At 37.0% G+C, this 11,813-nt stretch overlaps 1 protein-coding gene across 2 annotated transcripts in view; it reads left to right on the top strand.

Moving 5' to 3' along the window:
• The first annotated feature begins 4,794 nt into the window (after positions 1-4,794).
• The window catches only part of TRAF1 (TNF receptor associated factor 1), a 32,340-nt gene continuing 25,321 nt past the window's right edge, over positions 4,795-11,813 (top strand). Inside the window, exons 1-3 of one of the 2 annotated variants that reach the window (XM_074846150.1) lie at positions 4,795-4,839; positions 5,409-5,507; positions 11,672-11,799. In XM_074846150.1, the coding sequence (XP_074702251.1) occupies positions 5,463-5,507; positions 11,672-11,799 (173 nt within the window). In that variant the 5' untranslated portion in view covers positions 4,795-4,839; positions 5,409-5,462. Of the gene's footprint in view, positions 4,840-5,408; positions 5,508-11,671; positions 11,800-11,813 lie in introns of those variants that run through there. The other variant, XM_074846147.1, reaches the window with a different exon arrangement.

Here is an 11,813-nt window from a genome sequence, read left to right as displayed (position 1 = left end):
CCAGTTCCTTTATAGTGACTATTTTGAATGTCCAGTTTCCAACTTCATCAAAGTACTGCGTGTAAGAACGATGGAAGACAACTCCTAAAGCTATTTTAGATTATGCCAAGAGCTGTACTGAAGCCAGGTGCTCCTGACCCCACTGTGCTTTTTTTTTTTTAGTTCCCTTAGACCTGCAGATGACAAAATCTTGCTCTTTTTACCCAAGCTAGTATCCAGGAATTTATCTTAACATATTGAAGTGACATTTTTAATTCAACACGCAGTTGGAGTAATAGATTTTAAAATCAAACAGACCTGAAGATTTACTAAGTTTTCAAAAATTAGTTTCTTCCAGTCCACATCTGAAATGCAAACATTTACTCTAACTGAAACACTGCGATGTGTCTGAAACAACCCCCAGCCCTTGCAATGGAAGTGAAACATCTTGGAAACTTACGGTTCATATTCTATAGGTTGAAATGGTTATGGGCAACTTAACTCACTACTTTTTATAAATAAATAAACTGGTTTTGTGATGTTAAAAAGGAGTCAGGAAGACCTTAACTATACGTGGTGACATTTCAGTTATGAAGTGATGCTCATATGTGTTGAAGATACTCTCATTTGCAAAGCATTTTGGGATGGAAAGTTCTCCAGATGAGTAAAACATTCAGTAAGACGCTTTTTAAAATCTTATTTGTGTATGAAGGAGAGACCTTCCATTACAAGTTTTTGAATCTGCACAGGCAGTTATTATTTGTGAATTGGCAGTAGAATATTCAGAGGATTCATGGTGTTTTCTAAGTAATTTTTTTTGAGAAGAGCCAACAGTATCATTTGGACATACCTTGACAGTTTGTTGAGACAAAAAGCATTTTTCTGAAGTGCTGCACAGGTATGCTGCAAAAGCAAAGCTATTTTTCATAAAAACTGTGATATTTTACAAATAATGATAAATTGCAAAATACAACTTTCCACTCATCTCAAACTTAGGAAGATCTTAAGGGGTGTGTTGGTTTACTTAAGAGTTTTTTTGCAAAGTTTGTTACTTTTATTAAAACAAGTTGGGCACTCTGCTACCTTGTCTTCCTTGCTTATGTTAGATACAAAAGTGCTCATTGTTTTGCTTATATGTCATCTTCAAATCAGGCCTGTTATGATAAAAAAATGCATAAGAGGTATTTTTTAATTAATACCAATATTCAGAATACAATAACTATTCTGTAATTTCCATGTTCACAAGGTGGAACTGCCTGTGATGTATTTCTCTGCAAAAGCATTATCAAGAAAATTTAATTTTTTCTTGATTTTTAGATTTCAAAAGTAGAAATTATACACTCTTGCACCTGATTCAGTCTCTTAGTATGTGAAAAAACCCTTACACTAATGTAAATTTTGTTACTCTAAGGTTAAAAGAAGGCAGGGTTAAACCAAGTATTAAAAAGAAAATAGTCATGCTACTGCAATGAAAAAAACAAGCATGTGATACAGGGGAATCCCACTTTGAGAGAGATTAAATCTAGAGTTTCCCCTTGCTGCTGATGTGCTAAGAATTTCAGTCGATAACCAGTTTGGTAAGTCCTCTTTCCAGACATTAATTTTTATTTGTTATATGAGATTTCAACCAATTTTAAATACCTTTGATAGTCTTGCATTTGGTGTTTCTTCTGATAGTGTTGGTATGTCATCCATCTGTGTAGAGAAAATAGACTTTTAAAACTATTAGTATGTTTCTCACTGCTTGTATTTTAGAAAGACCCTATTTGGATATTAACCCTGCAGTCTTCATAAAAGTTGTTTGAACAATTGTGATAGTAAAAAATAAGAGTATAACTTAAATGATGATAATAGTCAGAACTCAATGTGGAATTGTGTTTTGTTAATATTCTTAATGGATCAGACTTTTATGTTAATTTAAAGAAAGCCCAGGTATGTCAGTGGTATTGTAGCATGCGTAAAAGCCTGCTTTCCAGATAGATAATGCTTTTTATTCTTAATTTTTACACCATGCTTCTTTATTTCTGAAAATTCTTTTGCCAGGAGAAACGACTCCCCTTTTTATTTAGGCATGAGTATTTCTTACTGCATATGAAGGAATATACACAGCTGTTGAAACACTTCCAGTTTTCCGCTGTGACAGAAACAGCAGAGGGAGCACAAGGACACCATTTTCATATAGGTCCTATAAATATTAGTACTTTACTCCCCGCCCCCCCCTAACCCAAAAAGCTTTAAAAAGACATTTTTCAAAAGGTTAGCTACTGAAAATGCTGCACTCATTTTTTTAGGGCATGGAAAAAATACGTATTTTCCTGTGTAGTGCCATAATATTAATGTCATGTCTGCTGGCAATTTTTTTTTCATATACCCCAATTTTTTGTCAAAGAAATTCTCCTGCAAGACAGTAACCACCCCACAATCTCTGAGATTCTTGGACAAATTTCAGATTTACCACGTATCATAGTGTGATAAAATATGGGCAGAGGATGCAAAGTCTTTTCTGATCAGTCTGAGAGTTCTGAGCATAAGCGAGGCTGCAGGCAGTGAATCTACCAGGTCAGGGTGCAGTACTCATTTTAAGAATCGCACAATTACCCCATTTCTGTCCATGGAGAAATGTGGTATTTGAGAACTCAGAATGGGAAATGTAATTCAGTGCTGCTTCCTGCCTTTTACAGTGATAATGTAGTCTAAAAGCAGCTTAAAACCACAGAAATAAGGAAATTCAGCCTAACAAAGCCCTCCTTTTCTTCAGTTAACCTGGGCATTTTCTGGCAAGTGCATCACATACATGGTGGCAGGTAGTGAGTGACACTTAAGGTACATGTTAAAACGTGTTCTATGAAGCAGAAGATGTTTTCATTTTAGAATTTCCTGGAGTTTGTGATTTTTAGCAAAGCCACTCGATATTTCAGCAGACTAGGTTGCTCGGTGGTTTAACTTTATATGGTCAGCTCACTTCAAAAGCTTATCACTGTGTATGTGGTGCTGATAATGACATTGTGAGTTTCTCAAAATCGTTAGTCTGGCAGTAAAAGACATTGATCTAGAAGCACAAGTAGGGATACTTAATGTAATTCCTTTGCATGGAGAAATCTTGCAATGCTAACATGTGTTGGTAGCAAAATATGTGCAGTAGCAGCCCAGAGAAACAACATGTAACCTAATAAAACCTGTATGAAATAGATATGGGGAACAGAAATTAGGGAAATGAAAAACAATAAAACAACATCTAGAACCATAGAAGGGCAACCAGTTTCTAAATTTGTAAGAGCTAACCATATTAGTCTTTGGTTTGCAATGCTGTCTTTTCACTCTTCAGCCTGTCTCTTCTGTCTTGAAATCTCTACTCCTGTAAGCCTGTAGCACTGGAGGAGGATTTACCAGAACAAGATTTCTGAGGCAGCTCCCCTGAGGCTCTATTTTTAGGGCAACATATGGAATGATGCCTATTAGAGAATACCAATTATTGCTTTTTTCATCTTAATGTGATTCGTGTCTTCACAACTCAAATTTGTCTGGTTTGGGAATGAACGAGTCGTTAGTTTTCCAGCCTTCTCATTGGTTTGGTTAAATAAATTCTTACTGCAGTCCTTAAATTTCTGATCTGTATTTAGGTATGCTGTTAGTGCATGTTGATTGACTGGCAGTTCATTTTAGCATATGCCCAACGCTAAATCTTTTTCTTCTTTTTTTCTTTTTTCTTCAGGATTATCTTAACATCTGCAGTTTAACAACAAGTGTAACAGCAAAATCCAGTGACTAAAGTTTTCAGTTTCTCTTCAGCAGAGAACATAGCACAGCACCTCTGTGTATGGAAGATCTGGTGTCAACCATCAGTGCATAAGCCATGAGTAGCTCGCGTGCTTCTGAAGAACCTATGGAAAAGTACACAAATAATGCTTCTTCCATATACATTTGTCCTCTGTGCAAAATGTTTCTGCAGAATCCAGCACAGATAACTTGTGGGCACAGTTACTGTATGTCCTGTGTCATCTGGTTATTAAGGTACTTCTGTCATACAAAACGATGATATTAAATATTTTCAGTACTCATTAGCCACTGCAGTCAAAGCTGTGCTGTGCCTTGCTGGGATGTTTACGCAGTATTTGTAAAGCTTGCATTGTTGAAGGGCTCTAACCTTGTGGCTAGTGGCTATTCTGCGTTGTAGTGGCCACCTTATGCTCAGTCCTGGTGGAGAAGCTGGAGGTTAAACAGGCGTGAAGAGAGTCTTGCTCTTCTGCTAGTATGGATAATCTTTGCCTCCTGGTATAAAATTATGTTTGTACAGCTTTGTAAATATATGCAGTCACTTCATATGCTCTCTGTGAAAGAAACTGTTTTATTCCATAGGTTTTTCTTTTGTGCTCTTTTTGAATTCCTGCATTTCCATTCCTGACACTAACTGATGCTATTTTTATGCTCTGCTTTCTTGTTTAAAGTTCCTAAATAATATGCGTGCCATTCATTATTTGTATTTTAAGACACAGTAGACTGAATCAATGTCTACTGTAACTTAGGTAGATTTACAACAAATGTTACTTTGGCATTTGATGACTGGATTTGACAGTTAAAAAGCTTGTTTTGCCTCCAGGAAAGTGGCAGATGAAGGGCCAAATTTCCTTCTCACAGCTCCTGGCACAAATCAGCTTGGTTCCCAGTAGAACTAAGAAGAGAGTTTGATACAAAGTACAGTTGCACGTATTTTTATTTTTATTGAATAGTTGCCCAAAAGCAGCATGTCCAAGAACTTTAAAATTACTGTTTTCCATCTCTCTTAGGAATATCCTTGATCCAGAGTGTTTAATATGTGGAAAGAAGATAGTCACAGATGATGCAATTTTAAATTTTGGCTCTGTAAGTATTTTTTTTTTAATCCTCCAAGCTTTTTTAAGCATCATAAGAAGATAACACTGTATCCAGTAATAACTGGATAGAAACTCAAATTGCAGAGAGAAGTAGACTTAAATGCTTAGTGAGGTTGTCTGGGCAGTCCACCTGTAAACACTTCTACTTCTGAACTGTATGGTATTGTTGTGAGGGTATACTATGAGACCTAATTATCTCTTAAGAGTGATACATCTTCTCAATACCTCCTGTTTTTTGCAGCTGATTATAAACGCAGCGATATTGACTCAATTATCCCTGCTAAGGTGGAACCTGAAGATTTCTTTATAGCACAGTGTCATTGTGTGAAGAAGATCAAATTATATTCAGATGTCATAGCCATGGGTCACACTACTAAGATATCACTTAGTTAAAATAATTCCCGTTCTTACTGCATGGAGTAGCTAAGATAGCCTTTAAGAACTTCAATTTAAATTCTGCCTATATCATTAATATACATTTGCTCTGGCTTGTGGTTACTAGTATTTACAAGATTTTGTATCAATCTTTACCAATTTTGTATTCACACTGTGTGCTAGATAAAACCAGATGCAACCAAGAGCAAGGAGATTGAAAGAATTATAGCCAAGGGTATGAACAAGAATTTTCTTCATTCGGGTCAATCAGATCCGTATAAGGTAAGTCATAGCTAACATCTAGAAGGACAATGTAAGAAATAATATTTAATATGTATGGGTTATAAGTAATTAATTTCCAGGGAAATAACTCTGTTATAAGCCTTAACCTTAATCCCTGTATGTCTAGCAGGGCCAATTCTGCATTGTGTGGGAAAATTTCCTAAAACCGGTGGGACTAAATCATCCCACAAGGCTGTTGATGGTTTCTGTTGCAGCTTTAAGGGTTCAAGGATTTTCCTTGCCTTCTCCAGCTGACTACTCTAGAGCACCCTGAATATCAAACTGGTACACAGTATAACACTGCATAAAGGGACAGTGTTTTATCTCTCCATCTTCTACACAGGAGGGTTGGATTATTTTGTTTTGCATAAGCAACATTTGACCTGAAAAAAAGCTTAAAATATTCCAATGTTCAAATGTCTGGTAAATCTCAAAGGGCTTTACAAAGACTAAAACAGAATTGTCAGTACTGTCATGCATATAGTACTTAGAAATACAAAACTAGAACAAAAAAAATACCAAAAAAGAACTTGCAGTGGATTCATTTTAGGGACTCAAAGCAGTGAATTATAGATGAGGAAACTGTATTACCAAGAGCAGTCACACGAGTTTCTCAAGGCTACAGACAAGGCCCGTTGCAGAACTGGGACACTGACTGAAGTATCCTGGCATTCAGTGTGAGTTTATCAGACCACAATAACTCCAGAAAGAAAAGAAAGAGAATACAACAAAGAAGATGGCTACATAAGCAAAACAAACATGTTCTGCTGTTTCCTCTCCGTGTCAAAGAGGCTCAAATGAGTGTCGAGTAATATTTTAAGATCAGGCACCAAAATAGATTTTCCTATTAACTGCTAATGGCAAAACAAAGCCATCTGGAAGAATGTTGACTTTATCAAGCAGTCTTAAAACAGATGAAATGACAAAGACAGATACGATCTTCATGGGTTGTGCAAAACAAACCTTGGGTCCTGTTACCTTATTCAGAAGGGCAATTTTTGGACAGAAGATCACACTAAAAACTTTAAATGACAAGAAGCATGTCTTATTTTCACAGGTCACTTGTGATTTTCAGTGAGATGGACTACAAAAAGGCTGTATTGCTCCTGAAGACCTAGGCATCTAATTTTAAAATTTCATATAAAAATGCTGCACTTAAGTATCAAATTGACAGTCATTAGTTTCAAAAATGTCTTTAATCATATTTGTTGTGTGTCTATGTCTATCTAGAGTTATCTATCCAATGTCACTGATATCAGTAAAATATTTTAAATATATGTATTTTATATGTGTATATTTTTATAGATATCTAGCCAGGTGTGGTATAGAGATGTGTATATACACCTGTGTAGGAAGATTTACCTTCCTCATGTGGCATGGCATGATTTTCATATGAAAACCATGTGGGGGAAAGGTATATCTATGTCTTCATCTGTTTCACACATGCAAATTATATTAGCGGATTTCCATTGGATCTAGTTAGTAAGACAAAAGAAGATGGAAATGACATGGGATTGATTTTAGAATCTACTGCCATGCTAACCTTAGTGACTTGTAGTTGGAGAGTTCTGAGGTACTAAGCTACTCACAGGATTAATCTCAGCAAAAATGGAAGTTCTTGGAATCATCACTGCTTAGATGACTCATCTGTATTATGAAATGGAAATGGTTTCAAAACACATTCTGTACTTCCATGCTTACTGGGGATTCTGGACATCAGAGAGGTTCTTTTATATCTGAATTGTACACAGTGTTTTTCTATTCCTTGGCTGTTTATATACATGGTGTGCAAGTCTCCCAGTGTTCCAGGCTTTGAATCACCGGCTAACAGCTTTAGTGGTTCCAGAAAAACATGCATTTGAGTGCTACACTTTTGTAGTCTCCCCAAAGGCCAGCCAGCCTCTGTATGCGGGATTACTGGTCTGCCTACATATTAATGCACTTGCCCAGAAAGCTGTGTACTTTAGTCCAAATTTATTCTCTCATCTCCTAGAATAGAGATGACTGGCCTCGGCTGTCAGTTCTGGCAAGATGCCAGGGGCCATGTAATAAGCAGGATTTTTATTGCCATTTGTTGAGATAATAGCACATCATAGTCAACCTAGCCTCCAAAGTGAACTTCAGAGTTGCTCCTAATGATACGCACAGATAATCTCAGAAAGCAGGACCCACTAAAGTCAGTTAAATGAGTTTGGTCATTATACTTTTATTCCTTTTTAATATATTTCCCAGATTAGCCTTTGAATAAGAAAATTCACTAGATGCCATTCTAATGTGATTCTCCCTGAATACTGTTGGCAGATATGTAAGACCTGAATTGGTTGAATTCCTGAGATAACAACAATTCTAAGGGTTAATACTACGTAAGCCTTTTAGGTCTTTTAAAAAATATAGATCTTTCTATAAGTTTCCTTTTGTATTTTACTGATTTTTAGATAGCTAAGTCTCACAAAATGAACTGATTTCTGTCTTCACTTCATTGCAACCAGAAATTAATCTAATTGATCCAAGCTAGTAAGTGACTTGAATAGACCAAATTCCACCCTATTATGCAGAGTGACACATGAAACTCGCACTCTTTTGGTCTGGTCATGAAAGCTGCTGGGCTGCGTCTAACTACTGTGACTAATTTAGGAAGAGAGCCAAGTGGTGCCATTCTCTGGCCATTGTTCTACTAGCAGTGCAGAAATGATTTTGTGTATCTAATCTTTCAGGGTATGCCACAAGCTCTAAGTAGCCTTAGCCAGATGAGTGCTCTGTCAAAAATGGTTTTGAATTAGGAATACCCTACAATTGTAAAACAGGAATATTAAATCCCTGTAGCTTTTACTACCTCAATACCTTTAAGTAACTGCCTTAATTCTTTCTTGGCTGACCTGAAAATATATCATATTAAATACTAGGTGAAAAATTGCTTACATGAGCTAGTAGGATGCAAGTCCAAGTTACCACATAATTTTTATTTTGTTATGATGGTACACTCAGAATCTGAAATCATCTGGAAGAGGAAAAATATTCAATTAATCACAATGAATTGTTTGTTCAGTGTATTTGGGCAATGTAAAGCCAGAATATCACACTGTAATTATTTTCTATCTTTGTCTAGCAATGCAAATGTTCAATACAGGCACAGCCTCACTTCTGAGTCAGCAGGTGGGATCCTGCACTGGGTAGAGCAAAACGAAATCCTAGAATTGAATCCTTAGTAAGATTTCTTTCAAGTTCAAAATCTTTTTTCATAAATAATCTCAGAGTCCCATTTCCACAAAGAGTTGTGGAATCTACTGGCAGGGGTCAGCAGAATCAGTTATAGTAGGGGTGTGGAAAAGATGAGTGAAAACATACTAAGGAAATCCATTTTTTCTTTTGAGTGAATATTTTGTAATTTTTTTAAAATCACTCTCTGAGAGCTGCCAATTTGGTGTTCATCCATCATGAGTTGTCTCATTTGACCCTACCTACAGAGGCTTATTTTCAGTCTATGTAAATGTTAATGTTTATGCATGTCTCCTAGCAAAATGTGTTCTTAATCTCCTGCTGAATTCTTACATCAGAACACACTGAAATTTGGCATGGCCATCAGTTATTTTCCAGTAAAAAACCACCTTATAGGAGTTACATATGCTTTCAATTTTTAAGATATTTAATAATGTTTTCACCTCTAATTAGGAGAAATATCTGTGTTTGGCTCTTTCATTCTCCTGGGAACTAAAATTGGTTTTGCCAATTGCTGGGTCATTACAAAATTCCATTCCTCGTGTTAAATTTTGCTTTTCACGTTCTGAATGAACTTGGAATTTGGATACATGTTAAAACAACAACTGATTTCCTGGAAAATACTAAACTGAATTAAACGCCACAACATAAAGAGTCATAAAAAGAACACTCAACTTTAGAAAACAATAGCAGAGAAATCTTGACTAAAGATTGCTATATTCAACCCTTTCTTTTCTATCCCAAGAAATATTTGTTACACACAGGTAGTTATTTATAAAATAGTTATATTTACCCATATTCATAGCTAGAAGTCACAAAATGCAGATTATTCCTAAGGTGCTGTGGTTCAGATTATTTATTTGCTACTTGACAACTAAAATGGCAATTGCTTGTAGAGTAAAGCAAACAAAAAGTTATATTTGATGCACTTTGAATCAGCTGAGATATTAAACCACAAAAATTGGGGTTTACAATGGAAAATCAATTTTCTCTTAATGACTGGCGCCAGTTAAAAGTACTCCAAAAGCAACAGAGAGGTTCAGAGTCTGGGTTTAGTACACTGCAAGCTGGTTTCAGGGAGCCCTGTCGTGGACTTGCATTGTCTAATTTGGCTGCACAAGAGTAACCTCAACAGTGCATTCTTTCCACTGCCTATTTTATGTTCTCTGCAATTTATACTGTGAGGCCGTGGAGCACATCCTCAGCTAATGCAAATCACTGTTGTTGCAGTTACTTTGGAGGAGCTAAACTTTTTATACTTGATATCTAGATCTGTAGATACAGTATTTCTTTAACTGAATCATAAAAAGTAAATGCGAAAATTTCCTTCCAAAGAGGAAATTATTTTATAAACATCTCGCACATTCACACACAAGATGATTCACATTCCCCTGTGCCAGTTTATACCTGCTGAAAGGTGATTTACAATATATAGACGTAAACACTAGTGGTGGTGACAGGTTGGGCATAAACTGCAGCTGTAACTGAAGACTTGCACTTACTTTGTGGCTGCATTGTCTGTCTCTGCCAGAGTCTGATCAGCTTGTTTTCCTTCATTATTTATAAAAAGCAATATGCCATAAAAATGTCATTTTCACTGCCCAAATCATAAAGTTTTCCATAAAAGCCTACTGCTGTAAGGTCCTACAGAATATTCATCCCCAGGCTCTGACAGCTAGGTAGAGATAGGTATTAGTTTCCACCACTAGTGTAATTCCAAAAATTTCAAGTCACCAGTCTATGCAATAATAAAAGGTGTTTTGTTTCTAGCCCCGGTTAGTTGGGATATGTTAAAATAGTCTGTATTGAATACTTCTTTTAAGTAATGTTTGCCATTGCTTTTGGTGCAAGGGAGGGTGGTCCAGAGATACGGAACTGGAAGTCAGGAGGTCTGGTTTGCTCCCTATTTTCACTAAACTTTCCCCGCACATCCTTTATGCCATGTTCAACAATAGGTTTGGGAGAACAGCATTAATCCCCAGAGTTCAGCATTTGCTGTCAGACAAGAGCTTTCAAGCAGCCAATAAAAAGCATTACTTTGGTGAAATTTAGAACAGGGTGCAAGGACTCTTGTAAAGGCCTGTACTCCTACTGACAGGAGAAGTCTGGAGATGTATTTGTGGCAGAGATTTCAATTCTGGGATGAATCTCTTTGTACATAGTGAATAAAAAGGCAGCACTTTTTTTTTTTTTTCTGCACCAAATACCTAGACATAGTCAGAGATGTATTTTCATGCTAAAGCTTCAAACTCCATGAAACCTGCCCAGCTTGTGGTTATGCACAATTACTCAACCCAGGCTGACAGGGGAATCTTCTTTATGTCCCTGGTGTCATTTGTGGCTTCCTATCAAAGCTAAATAACTGCACCATTTCACAGTTTCCATATGACGCTGAAGAAGCCTGGCAGGATCAGCTAAACTGCTGTTTTGGTCAGGAATCTCAAAAACAAGCTAGGATCAAAAACCTCCCATGGAAACATGAGGGGTCGGATTAATCTGTGACATAATTTAACAGGATTCCATGGATTTATACCAGCAATTGGGGGAACACATCTAAACCCACATGAGTTCAAAGCAAATTCTTAGAAAGCCATGCTCCTGTGTATCCCCTGTCCGTGTCCACTGGCCCCATGTCCGCGGTGGCCCTGCCCATCTCCATGCCCAGTTCTGAACAGCCCTGGGGTGAGACCTGGCAGAGGGCCCAGAAATGCTTCCCAGGGCCCTGCCTGGCAGTCCCTGGGCTTTGAAGCGAAATATTTGTGATAAGAAAAAGCATTAGATGTGATTTAGATAACCAGATTAAAAATGCTGAATTTCCTTCCTCTGCAGATCTTGCCACAAAGAAAATACAACCTTAGCTTGTGAAAACTTGCCACAAGCTTGTGAAAACTTGCCACAGTTCTGAACTGTTGCACTGCAATGCCAATCTGTATTTTGATTTCTTCCAGGATGACCCATTGTTACGGAACCTGAACAGATGGGAACATTCATTTCCTAAGCACTTTGTGCCCCGTTCACTTGCTTTGGGGTTTCGACATCCAATTTGTGATGCAGATGTTCGACGTGGAGCTACAAGGTTTGTTTTCTTGG

Source organism: Strix aluco, chromosome 20 (assembly GCF_031877795.1).
Source record: "Strix aluco isolate bStrAlu1 chromosome 20, bStrAlu1.hap1, whole genome shotgun sequence".
NCBI classification, from domain to species: domain Eukaryota; kingdom Metazoa; phylum Chordata; class Aves; order Strigiformes; family Strigidae; genus Strix; species Strix aluco.
Note: the sequence above shows the minus strand (reverse complement) of the source record. Positions and strands in the feature narration are given on the sequence as shown.